The sequence below is a fragment of the Armigeres subalbatus genome, chromosome 3 (assembly GCF_024139115.2).
Source record: "Armigeres subalbatus isolate Guangzhou_Male chromosome 3, GZ_Asu_2, whole genome shotgun sequence".
Classification (NCBI taxonomy): Eukaryota; Metazoa; Arthropoda; class Insecta; order Diptera; family Culicidae; genus Armigeres; species Armigeres subalbatus.
This window is the reverse complement of record NC_085141.1, coordinates 394654610-394672966: the sequence shown is the minus strand read 5'-3', so window position 1 is coordinate 394672966 and position 18357 is coordinate 394654610. Positions and strand designations below refer to the sequence as shown.

Genomic DNA, 18357 nt, shown 5'->3' with positions numbered 1-18357 from the left:
CGTAGGTACTTATTTATTCGTTCTTACCTCTAAAATGAGCAAGGAGTAATGAAATGAATATTTCCCACCAAAAACGGTTATACGTTGTGAAATTATTGTACGAAAACATTAATTGTGGGGAGAGAAAATAGAAAAAACCATGAGCTGACTGTCGTCTGTTTGGCGTGGCTGCTGCTGCGGTGGTTTTGTTTTTCTGTTATTGCATGGAAGAATGAATGGTAGAAAGAAATGTCAACCATTCCCGTCCCTGCTGGCAACAAACGAACGAAAGGCAGAGCAAGCAAACCGATGCCAATGATACGGCTCCCAAAGGGGGGGAGCGGACTCAATGCAAACGTATTCTGACCAGCCGAAGTCTGGTTTTCTCGATAGAATCGACAGGACAATTGCATCTACCGAACCAGACATCACTGGCGGTGGAAAGGCTGCGGAAAAGACAACAGCGATGATGGTTGCTACGGGCGGCGGCAGCGACGATGATTGCTACGAACGGCGGCAGCAAGGCTCAGAGAAACATTATCAAGGGCGTCTCATCGAAGGCGTCAAGCATTACAAACAGCCTCGTAAACGATATCTTCGTGCGTATCGAGCAGGCCTAACCCGCCGTCTCGGAGGGAGCTCCTAGTGATTGAACGAGCACGTAGCTCCACCTAAAACGGCCCTTTTCAGGGCCAGAGTCCCACTCAAAGAGGAGAGGACTGATGCCACTGTAAGCCAATTTATGATTTGCCGTTGAAACACAATAGACGTCATCCATTCTAATACATTGTTTTGCAACGTCTCCCTGCATGAAGCGCATGGGCTGCTACCGACAAAGAATTTTGCCCGTCACCAAGTGATTATGATTCGCATTTTTTTGCAAATTTTTGTCTCGGCTCAACCTTCTCTCGTGTAAAATAAACAATAAACAGTAAGAATACCGAAATCAGATTCTTGGGAAAATCTCATTTGACTGCCAGCGTAACTCAATAATGTGAGACGTCATCATTGTTTACTTCCCGCACTTTTACTGCTACCTATTCCAACTTTCTACCGTTGCCAAGCGGTTATGATTTGCACTTTGAAGAAAATATTTCGGCTCTACCTTCTCTTGCATACAATGGTAGATTTGACAAGAATCGATTTTGATCCACAATGCGCCTTTCTAATCATTCATAGCAAACTAACGATAGTCCGTACCTTGCGTAAAAATTTCACTTTTCTGCTAAGTAGCCACTGTTAAGAAAACATTTTCAGTTGCGCCACTGGTATCCGGGGACCGTAATCGATGCCATTTTTGCAATCAACCCTTTCTTCTCATAAAATTTTGGTCATGAGAAGAACCGATCTTCTTTCCACAATGCGCCACTAACAGTAACTAAACGATAGTCCGAAGATTGTTGCTTTTGGCGATGGCCTCTCGATGTTCCACTTTCTGCTGAGACTGCTGTAACGGGCGTCATCGTTATGCCCACTCTCCGAGAAAATTTCGAGTCGAGCCCGTAAGTTGCACGATTTTGATGTCTGTGCTTGCGATGCACATACGCGATTGGTTGGTTTGCCGATTTTTCAGTGCCTAGTAAAATTCTATTTTTCAATAGTTTAGCACCTTGAATGCATTTTTTCGATAGTTGAGCAAAATCTTAGAGAGTTCGTCGATCGATTAACACCAAAATCTTTAAAACCGGTTGAAAAACGGCTACCACTTTTCGTGACGGTCTCAGATTTGAATCTGCAGAACGACCCCCTATGTTCCGGACGGACGTAATCCTACGTCAAAAAACGATTCCCCATCTTGCGAGCAGATTCGGTTAGGAATAATTATCCTGTCTGAAAACAGGTGAATTTATTACAACTTACTTACACACAAATACATACATCACCTCAATTCATAGTATATAAAAATCGGTCCTCCGGGTCTCCTATTGTTCAGTCCGCATGGCGCGCTGAAAGATGGGCTCGTTAGCCACCAGCATCATGTGCCTCAAACCATCGTTGGATACGATCGACGCTCAGACGACATGAATATCAACAACACCAGCAGCATCAAGACGACGTCTATCCAACCAGCGAAGGAGCGCCCGTCGTCGACGACGCGTGAGAGTGAGTGCCAGCGTACCATCGACGCGACGCCGCGGTGAGTACAAACAGGGTTGTTACGACTACGCAGATTTCGCGATTTTCGCGGATCTGGCGCGGATTTACATAACGATTAGTTTTAGGTGAAAATTTAATAAATAAAATGCTAGATCTAGGGACGTTTATTTAAAAATTAGTTTTATGTCTTTCTGGATCTTTCATTAGCAGATGTTGTTGAGTAAAAAAACTTACGTTTGAAGGCTATTAACATTATTTTTCGGATATGTCCAAGCCCTTATTGAATATGTCTAGAAACTTTTTTCAAATGGGCCCAATTGATTCTGACCTTGATTTTTGGAATGGCGATTGTTCTCTTAATTCAAACTATTGTGGTCAACTGATGTACCCAACAGAAAGAATAGATTGGAATCTACCAAATAGTAACGTTATAGTTGAACGAAATATGCACAATAGAGAGAGTAAGAGTCGTTTCAAATTTCAAGCAAATACAGTTACGCCTATTTGAAAAAAGTTCCTAGATGTGTTATAATCTTAAGCATTCTCCAAACATATGTTATGGTGAGCGGGACGCCACTTGTTGCTATTTTCAATCCATTCTGAAACATCACAAATCATGTCTATTGAAGGACATGAACACCCATTTTCACCTTGTCAATTTCTTTTGTAATTCCGAGACATCTGTCAGTTTCTGATTGATTTTTGCTTTTCTCGTATAACAAAGTTGAACCAGAAGGCTATAATTTCACTCCAAAAGCCAAATTTTGATAGAAGGCTCGGAGACCCATAGTGTTATATACCAATCGACTCAGCTCGAAAAACTGAGTAAATGTCCGTCTGTGTGTGTGTGTATGTATGTAGCCCAGAGAATTTTGTTTTGTTAAACACGTTTCATATAGAAGGACTTAACCGATTCGAGTGCAACTAGTTTCATTCGACGGAGAAACTTTCCTAGTTGGACACTATTGTTTTTGTTTGCTAATAACTTATGCGGTTTGAATAAATTTTTATATTTTTCTTTTAACAAATACGCTGTTTACATACACACTTTAAATCATTATTCAATTTAACCGTGACGCAATCCATTACTCTCATAGTTGAGTAATTCTTAAATAGCGTGATATAATCGCATCAAAGCTTTTAACCGCCAAAATGTAGGCAATTTACGTTGCATTTACCATACTAATTCGAATTCCACACATTGAATCGAGAAAGGCATAATCACCACTGGTGGATAAATTTGGGTTTTTCTTTCACGATGAACCATTTAGCATGATACTTATATCATCATATTTCCACAGCCTTAAAAGATTTTTGTATCATTTAAAATCCGAAAAGTTGTAAAAACATTTCTGGGGGAATATTCGCGAACTATTTTAATATGCGAGAAAATTTGATTCAAGCGACTGTGTAAATATTTCGGAATGATCGTGTAGAAGAGAAGTGACATTCAGTTTCCTGAGCACTGTAGCGACGAACGGTCGAGTCTGAAACACTCGACTTTTTTTTTAAATCGGCGAGAAAATCATTCTTTTTGACAACCGTTCTTCACGATACTTGCATAATAACAGAAATGATCTTTAAGGATATTTTAGTCATTTTTGATTTAGCTTTAACTTGACATGTTGTGGCAGACAATCTCATACGCATAACATAGTACAAGTAATTGAGTTCAATTTAATACTTGAACTAACGAGTTGTAAGAGGATGTAAAGTATGTTTAATCTAAAACTATTACTTACTATGCAGTTGGTATCAAACTTCCGTTCTTCGTCAATCCATTTGTGAAACTTCAAGTACGGCGTGACCTTCGCCCAGATTGTTTCTATCGTAACTTGATGCAAATGATTAATTGTTTGTGAGCGTCTTAGGCTTTGGTCCGATTCGTTAGCCGAATAGCCGAATAAAAATGTCACGTAATCGAATTAAACCACAGATAACAGATATTTAGGCTAGAACAAATTTTATTGAAAATCCTGTGTAAACTTTTGAATTGATATACGTTGGCCCACTACTGCCATCTACTCAACTGATTGCGGCAGTACATACGGACGCAGCTGATTAACAACCGTCGAACGCAGCCAATGCATTTGACAGCCGCATTCGGGCTGCGTTTTCAATAACAATGATCCTTGCGCCATCTCCAATCGATTGCCAAACGCGGTCCCAATTTAAAATACATTTGAATTAACGGTTGCGGATGTTTACACACGTATCGGATGCCAGCCTCAATATCTGTTATCTGTGATAAAACTTAATAGTGACAGTTCAAAAATTTCCAAATAACCCTGCTCGCAGAGCAAGACTACTTTTGACAGATATTGAATCATTTTTGGTAGATGTTTTGTTGGTCTTGCTGGGTAGCACCAGCCATTCTTATGAGCGGGGGATTTCATAATTTCCGAACTGTCACTTTTAAGTTTAATTCGATTTTAATTCACGAATCGGATCAAAGCCTTAGGGGAAATGTTACACGGTTAAAAGAATAATATTCTTCCAATTACTTCCACTAATTGCGAATGCGTTCGCGCGGTTAGTTACTACAAAGAAATTCTTTTTCGAGTCCCTACAATCAAGTAGGTATCTCAAGCATACTACATCGTTATATTGCTGTATGATTGAGTGTTTGATTTTGATAACATATCGAAAAAAACAAATAAAAATAGCCTCGCCATTATAAAAAGATGGTAGAGAATTAACATATAACATTGTTGTTTACATTTTAGAACCAAATCCAGATGTCGCACATGTACACACTTAAAATTACCAATTCAACGATTGCTGAGAATCCAACTGCCGGGATCTTGGAAATCATTTCGACGAATTTCGGTAAATTTTTTAATGAGATTTCGGTAAACTTTACCTTTACGATTACCGAGATCACGGTAAAAATTTACCGAAATTCGTCGAAATGATTGTTGGGTGAGTGTTAGAATCTCGGTGAAAATTTTGCTGAGGCTTTCTTCTTCTTATTGGCATTACATCCCCACACTGGGATAGAGCCGCCTCGCACTTCCACATATATTAACTGCCAAGTTAATGTTGCCAAGGTTTGCCAACTGCCAAGGTTTATAAGCCAAGTTACAATTTTTGCATTCGTATATCATGAGGCTAACACGATAATACTTTTATGCCCAGGGAAGTCGAGACAATTTCCAAAAATTGCCTAGACCGGCACCAGTAATCGAACCCAGCCACCCTCAGTGGTCTTGCTTTGTAGCCACGCGTCTTACCGCACAAGGAGGGCTGAGGTCGGCAAAATAATTTAAGTGTGATGGCTATGATGGTTGTTCAGAGGATCAAAAATCCCTGGCAACTCATCACCAATGTTTGGAAGAGAGTAGATACTCTGTACTTTGTAAGAAAACTGAACTGAGGGACTTTTAGCAAACAGGTAGCTTGGCGCAAGTTGTCAGTAGCCGATGCCAAAAAGATTCGGGGCCCTTCGTAGCCGTGCGGTAAGTTGCGCGGCTACAAAGCAACCCATGCTGAGGGTGGCTGGGTTCGATTCCCGACGTCTAGGAAATTTTCGGGTTAGAAGTTGTATGCAAAATTGTTCAACGTTGAACAATTTTGCATAACTAGTACGAGATTTTTTTTTGTGTCTTTATTAAGGAGACTTTCAGCCCGAGGCTGGCTCGTCTCCGAGTACTAGTACGAGATCTCTCTATTGAAGCTTATAAAAGTTGAGGAAGCTTTTTCAGTAGATGATATCATCTATTTCTTATTTGTACCAAAGCCTATCCTCTCTTCGCTGTTGATGGTAAAAACCGGTCACAATATCCGAAATAGTATAAATTTCCGGAAAACGAAGAGGATAGAATCGATTACCATTTCGAAAGCTGTCACCACAATCAATGAATGAAAGACGATGGATCAGCATTGAACTGAAGACAACGCGAAAGCAGCCTATGTCCGCAGATAGTACAACAGCAGACAGAAACAACGGAAAACAGGAAGGAACGAAACAAGTGCGAAGGGTGGGCCGCAGTCGTCGGTCGGCATAATACATAAATAAGCCGCCCATTTGCGACTCACCTTGTGTTGACGTTTGTAAAAATATGTTGTCTGTTTTCGGTGATGCACCAATACAGAGAAGCGCCACACGAAGTGAGTACGCATGGTAATTATTTCACTAACACACACAATCACAGGCAATCGTTCGGTTTCGCTCGTGTCCGTCACATTGGTAACAGTGCTGCCAAACATTAAACTTCAGCGTAGATATCGTTTGTGCAATCTTTGAGCTAAAGCATGGTTTGTGTTGGTGCGTACAGTATCCATCTGAAGGGGTGCAGTTCCAATACGAATCCATGTGTTTGTACGCCCATTACTGAGATATTATTATGGTTACTGAATATTCAGCGCCTATCAGAGTAGCTCCTTGAGTCTGGCCATAAGTAATAAGTTAGATAGCCTTGTCTAACTTACCTAGCTAATGAATCCGTATTAGTACGACTGAACTAGACAGAAGTTTTTAGTGGTGAGCTCATAGAGCATTTAGTTCACTTCGATATGGGGGGAAATGATACAAAATAGAGCGGATCAATGTATCTCTATAAGATTTTTTTTTAAATCTAATAAGAAATTTGTATAATAATTTTTTTGATACACAAGGCAAAGTTTGATAAAAACTTTGTGCTTACTATCAAAAACATATCCTTTACTTATTCATTTGATTTCATTATCAAGAAAATGAAACAAACGACTAAACAATGATTCACGGTATATCGCTTTATCGAGCAATTCAAATAGTTCCAATAAGGACCATCCTCCTTCATTGTTCCGATTGAAATCTAGTGCTGAAAACCGCAACTACTGCAGCAGCGCCTGCCTCCTTCCGGGGCTCGCCCATTCCCCTAGTTCCCTGGAATGCTCTTTCATGAGATTTGTCCGAGGACAAAAAAAAACTGGTCGGTGCAGTTTTTCAGCAACAACCAGCTGAGTTTTTTTTCATTCGCCACTGGTGCTCTGTTACGGCAGCAGTTAATACGAATACCTACAACTGAGAAGAGGGTCATCATAGTGGATGAGATAGCAGCGCGACTGGACGAGTCCGGATGGTAGCAGCAGCGGGCATGTGCATCACGATTCGCCTCCCAATAGCGTTAGTATTCGTTTCGTACACGATTTTTAAATGTCCGGCTTCGGCGGACGCTGATGGTCTTGAACGACCTGAGGCTGAAGCTGAATAGAATCGGATGTGTGCGGTGGATGACGTGTTGCTCTTGCATTTGAAAATAGTTTAGCTAATGGGAATAATAAATAAACGAATGGAATTGCTGTCTGCGGGACAATGTCGAACTGATCGTATGAACGGAAATAGCAATGATATTAATTATTGTCATTAGCCGAAGGTGGAACTTTTCATGTAGGTATTTTAGTGGGCGCAATGAAACTTCGAGTACTTCAATTTGCGATCACGGATTGTAAGCGATTCGAGAAATATTCGGATTCGGCACGTAGCATTTTGTATTTTGGCCATAACTTTTGAGCCCATAATCCAATCTAGCCCATTTGCAACAGGAAATAATAAGACCGAATTTCCCTTCGAATGTAACCTGTTGCGAGAAAATCAGTTCAAGATAAGTGCTTGAAAAGTGAGCTAAACTTTTTTTACTCAGTTTTTGTATAAAAGTGGCATTTTGGCCATTACTTCTGTGCCCATGGTCAGGCTTGTAAAATGTCATCTGCATGTCATTTGACTAATTTGTTCATAACTTTCTTTAGAAGCAAAATTTCTTCCTTAATTTTGAATGTACTCATAACGCTTGAGTAGGGTTATATTTTTGTCCAAGGGTACATTGCTCTAAGTATAACATCAAAGGCTGGAGAGTGAAAACTCTCCAAAATGTCACGTGTCATTTGACATAATGTCATTTGAATGACATTTTGCCTTCCACGCCCCAGATGACATATTTACAGCAAAGTCTCGTTAGACAAAGTTGTAGGCCCATTTAACCGCTATAAGTTCGTCATACAACATGAATTGATAGCTACCTTCTGAAAAAAGTTCTGGGAAAATTATACAAACGAATGCAAATGACATTTTACAACACTGCCCATGGTCCGATCTGGTCAATTTTCAATAAGAAACAATGACACTGAAGACACTGAAGACGGCCTTACTGTTGAGGTCGAAATACGTATCTGTCAATATACAATTAAGTGATGGAATTCAATGGGATTGTATTAACTCGTCTTATGACAAGTGAATGAACCGTCGAATGTAATTTGTTGCGAGTAAAATGGTTAAAGATAAATCCTTTAAAAATGAGCTAGACTTTTTCACTCATTTTTGGTATAAAGTGAACTTATGAATGAAACGTCGAATGGAACTCGTTACGAGGAAATCAGATAAGGGTAAGTGCAGCATAATTTGAAGTTCAGTTAAGTACGAGAGACTGAGAAGAGCTTAACTGCGGAGGTCGAAAAACTTTGTAATCAAGTAGATCCCATTTGATTTTGGTAACTTTTTTGTCTTACTTGTATACTAAAGGATGTATACATAAGCTGCTATAGGATGTGACTCTGTTCATGGAAATAGTTCAGCGGTCCAAATACGCCGAGAAATATAGCACGTGATTGATTATATTGACGATCGATAAATCTTGCCTCGTACTATTTATAAAATTTACACGTCCACGGCATTGGGCGTTGATTGTATCAGACGTTGATTGCTATCTATCAGAACAAAGATCCTTTTAGCTGACTCTATTCATAACTAAAAGTGGCCAAGCTTAAGATAAGATTTTTTACTAACACGATTTATTTTATCTATTTTTTTAAATTTATTTTATTTATAAGCATTATTTTTTATCAATTGCGGTCTGCACTGCCTGAAGACCTAGTTTACTCACTTAAAAATGTGTGTCAAAAAATGGATTTTCACGAAAATTGTGTTTCAAGACTTATATTTATTTTGTCATATCTCGCTAGCGCAATAGCGATTTGCTTTACGAGTTATTTTTATTAGAAAATATTGGTATAAAATTACCGTTAAATGGTTAAATCCAATTTGTTTCGAGCACATCTATCAAAAAACGGTAGTCAGGTGATCCGAGGTCGTTTTTTATATTTTGACAATGAATGTTAGGCTTGTAACGTGCTTTTACCGAATTACATGCAAATATGTTAGATGAAGAAATTCACTGTCTCCGGTCTGCTTAGAGCAGGCAAATACTACACGCTAGATAAGAAAGCAAAAACTGGGATAATCACTATTTTAGTAAATTTTTTACATCGAATGCTTGAGCAATCGAAATCTTACTTTATATCGAATAGCTTTTAAAAGTTATACACGAATCCAAGTAAAATAAGAAGACACACGACGGTGTTAACTTTGACAGAAAATATACAAAAAAGATATAAACATCCTAATATGCACTTCAGAACTTTTTTTCGTCTCGTACATCATTTAGATTTTAATTACATTTTGTGTAGAATTTATTATAATCATTCTAAAATTATCTTCTTATGCTGTGCTGTAGGATCTGTCAAAGTTAACATCGTCGTTTGTCTTCTTCTTATATTCACTTGGACTCGTCTATTAGAAAATATTAGTTGATGGAACTAAACGTTCACAAGTTTTATTGATTCTTAGATGTTGGCTCTATCTATCATTGTGATGCAAAATTCACGAAGCGTTTCATTGAAGTTATCATGAGCTTGTACAATGAACTGAAAGACATGTTATCGAGTCGTTCAGTACTTCAACAATATGTTTGCGCAATTCCTAACGCACGCTGCGGTTTATTGACATTTGATAACCACTCACCTTTTTCGCCTGGATAGCTACTATTCAGTTGCTGCTCGTCATCGCGCGAAACTTGCGTAATGATGGATGTAGCGTCCATTTAATCATTGGCTTTTGGACGTTCCCCTCCGGAAATGTTGGCTGTGCCGCTGTTGCTACTGCAAAAACTTGTGATGCGTCTGTGATAGGGTAATTACCGGAGCTCCCGACGAGCCTCCAATTCACCCTGCTATAGTTGCTATATGACTGGACCCTGGGCGAGACTCCCCAATCCACTTGCTGAACTGTTCGTATGTTTTTGTTAGTTTCCTTGAGTACGGTTTCTGGATTTTCCACTTCTTCTCGGCACTTATTTGCACTTTCTCTTCAACTGCTCCGTACCTGCAAATTTTCCAACCGATTGGAGCAGAGTACTATCGATTCCAATATTATTTTTGCACACCTCTGTGTTTTGGCCGGCTGGCTACAAGAGAAAACTTTCCCCCAAATTGCTGGACTGGAGCTGCGAAACGCACAAGAAAAATCGAAATCAAATAAACTACCCGTTGCTGTGCACTCTTGAGATAAATACAAAATTCCAATCACAAAAATGTGCCGATCGCGTAAACACGACAACCAGAGAAGAAACTTTTAATTCCACTGCTTTGCCTTATTTTTTCTTTCTTTAGTAGCCTATCGCACTTCACTGAACCTCCGGGCGGTGTACATTTATATTATTCTTCTATTTCTCTTCGCCTTGTTCGTCGTCGTACGCACACACACCACGTGCGCAATATTTACGGATCACGTCACTGCACGAACACACCGGTAAGTTGTGTAAACCCCGGAGTCGCGGTAGATTTGTAATTCAAGAAAAATTCACATTCGCCATAAAACTGGGACGGGAACGGAATAATCCACCGCAGACTACCGCCGTACGCACTGCAGCCCCCGAGTTAATACGACTTCCGTCTGCTACAAAAATCGCCAACAATTCAACTCTTCACTGCTCTGGGAATCCAAGTCGCACGGTTTCACGACTATTGATGCGCAAAAATTCACTTCCTTCACCACAGACCTTCAAAAATATCACGCAAAAATTTTTACCTTCTCCGTCGATTGAGCAACACAGCACAAAACACGTCTCACTTCGCCGAGAGATGGCCTCTGTCAATCAACACACTGCAGCAAGCGAACGACCGTCACCCTCAACAGCTAGCAATCTCCGATGAGTCCGATGTCGTAGTTGGATTCCGTCGTGCTTGCAGCAGTGTTACAAGCCATACTCGGCGCTCGTTCGGAATCCTATATCGTTGTCTTTATTTGTGCTTCGTGAATGTTCGTTTTTTCGTCGATCGTTTAGTTGAAGCTACTAAAACGTTTGTGGCGGTGGATGTTTTAGTGTAAGAAAAATCAACTAAAATCCAATGTTGCCATCTGCAGCTCTAGATAAAACTATAAAAGCTTGCGAATAAGAATGAATAAATGTATCGAGGAAATTAACGCAACAACTCTCTTTCTGTTGCTCATGCATTCAGCCCAACTTTCAGCTTCTTCTATCACATGACGAGTAGAAAAGGATGGGGTTTTGAAGCTTTGTAAGCTTATTTAAGTCAAACAGACAAATCCAATCGATGATGTTAACTCAACTAATTCTCCAATCGATGATGTTAAGGTGACTCGGGGAGGCACTACTCACCGTGTTATTTTTCGTATCTTTCGCCTCTTTCTAGCATTATCACCTCGTAATTTTGGAGCGGCGTATTTCGGTTTCCAGTTGTTGTAACTGTAAATGTATCAGCGTGTAGATTGTGAGTAAGCACGCGCCGGTGATACATTTTCAAAATCATATTTGTTGTAGAAAAAAAGTTAAGCATTCAATGATGGAAATGATGACGATTTGATGATTGTTTGTGCTTCCCGTGTCACCTTAACTCAACTAATTCTTATAGTTTTTTTTCACACAAACCCGCCTTACTGAACCGGAATCGCAGGCCATATATCCATTCTATTTCTATTTATACTCCGTGAAGTTTGCAATCATGGTGTTCATCTTTATCGACATTTTTGCCAATTTGTTGTTAAAACTGTACTTCAGTTATTTGAACGGTACTTCCCTCTAACTAGCGGGATTCGTTTTAAATTTGTACTCATAGTAACTAGAAAAATAGTTTCTGACCTTTTCTAACTATCCTTTTAGCTATTTTGCGTTCTGTTTCACAAAAGTCCCGTCCAATGAGAAGGTTAAAATCGTTCGAAGTTCCTCCAATCCTGCTCGTCCTTTTTTGTCAACACATGGAAACGAAGAGACTGTGAGTAACTTCGAACGACTTCAACCTGCTCAATGGGCGGGATTAATGTTTAGGGACAAAAAGTCGAAAGGTCGACCTTTTGTCATAGATTCGTGCAAACATGTGGATCTGTTTTTGGCAAATTTGATATTTAATATCAATTTGTCTATTTTTTTAAAATTCGCTGTGCACAGCCTACGTCTGTAATGGAACATTTCTATTTATTGTTATATCTGTTTGTCTATGTAGGCCAAACATTTTCATATTCGGCAGCTTTGGTCGGGTTGAATGAAGAGAACCAAAAGAATGTTGCACTTCTAAAGTATACTGCTACAAAACGCGATAAACGATTGCACTTTATATACTTAAATCACTTGAACTGTATCAATATCAGAACATTAATCATTCAAAAACACCGTAAAATGATTAATTAATGGTTAATTGTTTTAATTTAATAACACAAAAATACCGAGGCAAAAAGATCCGAAAACTGCATCTAGGATGTTTCTTCTTCTACAGCCTCTGCAACATGCATTTCACGCTACAAAATTTTAGCACTTTAAGCTTTTGCGAGAATAAAGGCGTATCACATCGAATTTTTTTTTTCTCGCAAAAGAAAATTCTCAATATAAGTTTGCGTTTTATATTCTAATAATATAGGTATACCACATTAAGATATAAAATTAATATGTATAATAAAATACGCACAACCCTTTAGCTTTAGAGTTTTCCTTGCAAGGGACTTCATTCGATGAAGAGGACTCTGCAAGTTGCAACTAATGCCATGACGCAAGAAAATGGACGAAAAAGATGTTAGCCGATAGTGTCACATGCCGCTTGTTGCTCCTACGCGTTGCAGCAAGGGTGGCCAAACCTACCTTAAAACAAAAGATATTTTAGTTACCAGAAAAAGATTGTCGCCTCGGTTGACTTGATTTGTTGTTTAATTTGTATTTTGTATTGGTTTTGAATTAGTTTCGTTCAGGATTGGATTTGGATTCAGATGAAATCCGAATGGCGTTCAGATTGGATTCATATTGGCGTTAGAAAAGATTTGAATTGAACGATTAAGGGCCGATGCCCACGTAGCGTGTTTTCAACGCTGCGTGCACGTGGCGTTGAAAAAACGCATGTGTGCATCGGGAAAAAGCGGTAACGCAGCATCGCCGCACCGATGCACACCTGCGTTTTTTCAACGCCACGTGCACGCAGCGTTGAAAAGACGCTACGTGGGCATCGGCCCTAAAACCAGATTGTGTTTAAATGGAATAATATTATATTTTGATCGATGTTTGGATTGGGTTTTGTTTGAATTCGTAATTGATTTGAATTGTTTTGGTTTTGGTATGAGATAAGTTAAGATTTTAAATATAATCTCATATTATACTTGGATTGAATGAAATTTGATAGCATTTGGATACAAATTTAACTTCGATTATATTGATGATTATTTTAGTTAACGTATAAATTTGGAACGGTTTCAAATTGAATGTGGTTTGCATTGATGTTGAATTGAGTTTTATATTATGTATTTAAAACACTATTATTGGACTATAGAATGAAATTAAGACATTCGATCACATTTAAACTGGATTTAAAGTGTATTTGGATTTAATAAAAATCAAATTTAAACTGGAATTTGGCTAGATTTTGATATTTTGGGTCGAATTCAGGTTGGACTTAAATTGGACTATGATTGAATTTTAATTGGAATAATTTGAACTTGGATGAAATTTTAATTGTACCTGATGAGATTTGAATTGGAATTCTATTGGGCTTGGAATACATTGTGTTTGAATTTGGCATACATTGTGTTTGGATTGATTTCTTTCGGTTAGATTAGGTTCTCTAACTAGATGGGGTTCAAATTTGGATTGGTGCATTTGATTTCAATAGAACCTGAAAAATATTGATTAGTTTTAAATTGGATTAGGAAGGTTTTGCTTGTAGATGGATTGAAGCGCACTAGGGTAGAGCTTGGATAAGATGTGGACTTTTATTTCAATTGAACGTGAATTTATATGAAAACTGCTTTTATGTTAATTTTTTATTGAATCTAAATCGAGTTGGTTTTGGTTGCTGTTAGATCGAATCTAGTTTTAAATTGAATCTAATTTGAGTTAAGTTTTTTGGATGGTTAATATTAAATTTTAATTTTGGACGTTGAACGTTGGATATTGATTTGAATTTAAATCTGACTTCACTGGAAATAATGGAATGAATTTGGTAGAAGTTTGAATTGGATTTTGGTTCCTGTTTGTAATGGCATTGAAATAAGTTTCGGCTTATTTGGACCAACTTTAAATTGAAATAATGGATGATGATGATGTTGATGTTTCTGTCAATCATGGTTTGATCTATTTTTTTTTCTGTAAATGATTTTGGAATGAATTTGGTAAAAGTTTCAATTGGATTTTGGCCTTTATTTTCATTCACTGCTAAAAATAACCATATAAAGTATATGTGTGTCGATTATACATTTTTGCAATAGCGCCACCCTAATATAATCGATATGGATCCACACATAAGCCAAATTATTGCTTATTCATGACCACACATAAAGTTTATTTCTATATAAATTTTATAAGTGGTTTGCGTGAAGAATGGTTTATGTGTGCGCTTATATACATCATAACTTAAATCTATGGATTTTTGCCAATAAAAATGTGTGGATTTCTGGTAGTGTTGGCTTAGGATAGAGTTTGGAATAGATTTAAACTGCATTTGAATTTAAGTAGTCTATCTTGGAACTGAATTTTGTATTGATTGCAATAAGATAAGTTTGGATTGAGCATGGAAAAGATTTTGATTCTGATTTTAGAATGTTTTAAGATTTAGACAGTACTTTAGATTTGATTTTAACTCAAATTGGATTTGGACTGGATTAATCGATCAGGTTGGTCTTGAATTTTAGTTTTAATCAAATTTGGTTTAGATTAAATCTGTACAAAAATACAAATTACAGTAGCCGTTCGATAAATGCAAAATGTTTACTTTTCAGTTAACGAATGCCGTTCGATAACTGCAACGCATTCTAGACGTCAAATGGTTGTCAATCGACGTCAGATGCAATAAAATTGCATCTAAATGTGCAGCGCGATGCAGCTGTCATTGAGTTTGACATCAGTTTGAAGTTTAGCGGTCCGATAACTGCAAAACTGTTGCAACTATCGAATTGCAGTTAAAAAGCATTGCAGGTAAGGGACTTGCAGTTATCGAACGTCTACTGTATATTAAATTATGGTTGAATTTGATTTTATTCATTATGAATATTTAGTATTTAATTTAAACTGAGCTTGGACTAGTTTGTGTTTGAAATTAGATTTATTTTTATCGAATGTGAAATAAAGTTTGCATGGATTTGGATTCTAGTGGACATCATTCGAATTCGGATTGGTTTCGGAGCCATTTGGTACGGAATTTATTTAAGATGTTTTTTTTGCTTTTTATCGAATTTTTTGGAAAATGTTATTGAAAATACACTTAGAACCATTTTACGATATGAAATTGGATTTTTCATATTTTTTAAAATCGTAATAGAGTAGAGAAAGGGGCGGATGTAGTGAGCGGATATTGGAAATCGAAATGTTTAAAAGTTTTTGGAATGAATAGTTGTAGCGATCATTATTCTTAATCTGAATGTGAATGCAAAATAACACTCATATTGAATTTCAATATTAAATGATTTTCAATTTCAACTTTGCCCATAGGGCCTGTATTATTCCATGGACTGATATGATAAATAATGTGAATACATAATCAACTTGAGTCGACAATGCGCAGTGTATTCAATGATTTGCATGTGACAGAGAAGCACAAAAATAAACAAAACTGCTTAGTTGAGCAAAATGAGAACAATCGATGAATGAATATTGCTAAGAGCATTCAAAAGTGAAAGAGCGTCAAATTAAGACGATTGAGAGCATGACAGAGAGGGGCGTATATTTGACTTGGGTTGTGTTGTATTTCGAAGGCGTTGAGGACGCTCAGTTTATTGACGATTTTTCACACGGATAGACGTATTCGGTCAGTGTTCGGCAACATCGAAGTTTGGATACGACATTAACCACGAGCGACTTCTTTTTCCACGATTCTTCTTCTTATCGGTCGGAAAAGTGACATCCGCTGCAGGAAGATGAATATTTCAGTAAACTCGAGGCATTTTAGTTCACCAGATGTTCATGTCATGGTTCATTTTTTGTTTACATTACCAGCAGCGGATTTTTTCTTCTTACTGAAAATCTGTGCGTGACGTCATCCATTGGCGCTTTGACGTTGCATGAAGAAGGAGCAGAAAGATGATAATCGAAAAATCTGCATTGAATCATACGAAGAAGTTTTAAAACTCTTCTCAAAAATTCTGAAAGCAGTTTAATTAAAAAAGGTAAATAAGACGGGATTGAACTTCTACTGTGTTTTAAGTGTAATATTACGAAATAAAATTTCAAATAGAAATATTGCGTTTTAATATACAGCAGAAGAACAGTCCAACCCCGTATTGCTTACTTTTTTAATTAAATTGCCTTTAGAATTTTGAAAAGAGTTTTTAAAACTTCGTATGGTTTTCCGTGGAGATTTTTGACGTAAACTACGTCTAAGGGAAGACTCGGATACAGGGTGTAAAATGAAAATTTCAAAATTTGGATACCGTCACGAAATTGATTGAAATTGAAGATTTCTTGTTAACTTTTCAAAGGTCCTAAGTAACATTTTTTCATGAATTAATTTGAATAGCGCAATCAACAGAACAACATGAAAGCTATTGATTGCAGTATTCAAATTAATTCATGAAAAAATGTTACTTAGGACCTTTTGAAAAGTTAAGCGAGATTTGTCGTTTATCTTTCAATGGATTTTAAAGATTTATATATCAATCGAAACTCTCTACCAATAAGCCAGTAGTATTAAAACTTTTGATTATCAACGTTAAACTATTGAAAATTTTAGTTCTTTCATACATCATGCATCCCCTATACAGCACGTTCCAAACCTAGGTAATTGCCTACTTTTAGGGTATTATCAATTATTGAACTGGGGTGCATGAATGGGGTGGCCCAGCTGCTAGACAGTGGGGTCCCTACCAGGGGTAATATGCGGTGCATCGCGCCTCCTCTGCATGTAGTATGAAGCAAATGTAAATAAACAATCCCACAAGTTTTTCGTTAGTCAGCAGTAGTGTAGGTTAACCAATATCCTACAAGATTCCAGTTCGAAAAATGTTACACTTGCCAAGCGGGGTGGCCCAGGGTGGCCCGCCTTTCCCAAGCGGCGAGGCCCGGATAATACATCTTAGATAGGCTTGATTTGTTCGTGGATGACAGGCGTACTTCCCCCTGGTCCCTACTCCCTCACAGAGTGGGAGATGCTGCTAAAGCTGGGTAGTGGTTTCGGTGGGATAGTTGGTGGAATAACTGGTTCAGTGTACTATATTTGGTTTTACGTAGTTTACGTCGGGCGGTCGTGTCTTGTACACCCGGTTCTTTTTTCGATTATCATCTTTCTGCTTCTTTTTCTTCGTGCAACATCAAAGCGCCAATTGAGGCTTGAAAAAATTTTGGTTCTTTGGGAAAGTTAACCTTAAATAAGCCAAATAGTCGACTGAGACAATAGAACAAGATACAATTTTTGACGGGAAGGGTCAATTTTCAAAACGAGTTATCTGCTTTTGTAAACAAATATTCAAACGTCGATTTGACGAATCTGATAGCACTCCCGCACGCAAACCAACAACATCAACAGATACAATCCGACATAGTTGTTTCATAAGGGCCGAAGTCGCAAATGTAAACAAATCGAGTTTATGACATAGATCGAACCTCCTGGAAATGTACTATATGTAGCATATTAAAATAGTACAAAATGTTGTTTTTTGCTGTAAAAAGGACGACTAGTTCTTTAATCATATTTTCAAATCGAAATCAATCCAAAGTAAATTTTATTTATATGGGGCTTCAATGCTTAGATGTGGATGTATTTCATGCAAACTATTAACATTTAAAATAACATCTAATTTTCGAATTACAATTGAAAACATGTCATAGAACATTGGAACCCATTTTCTCCATTCGAGCTCATTGCGACATTGGCCCTTATGAAACAACTGTGTCGAAATTTATGACGGGAGCATACCTGCAGCAAAAAAGCTACTTTGATAATTTTGAAAATTTGACCGCCACGTGATGGTTTGTATCGGTGAATGCTGCGTGATAGCACGCGCTTTTTGTACTGCGGATATTTTTTTCAGATCTGTGGAAG

The 18357-nt window shown here is 37.8% G+C and overlaps 1 protein-coding gene across 3 annotated transcripts in view; it reads right to left on the bottom strand.

Moving 5' to 3' along the window:
• The window catches only part of LOC134226844 (phosphatase Herzog), a 187187-nt gene extending 174525 nt beyond the window's left edge, over positions 1-12662 (bottom strand). Inside the window, exons 1-2 of one of the 3 annotated variants that reach the window (XM_062707878.1) lie at positions 12572-12662; positions 9854-10334 (exon numbers count right to left, since the gene is read on the bottom strand). In XM_062707878.1, coding sequence (XP_062563862.1) covers positions 9854-9932 — 79 coding nt within the window. In that variant the 5' untranslated portion in view covers positions 9933-10334; positions 12572-12662. The other 2 variants (XM_062707877.1, XM_062707879.1) reach the window with 2 other exon arrangements.
• Between the last annotated feature and the right edge of the window lie 5695 nt (positions 12663-18357).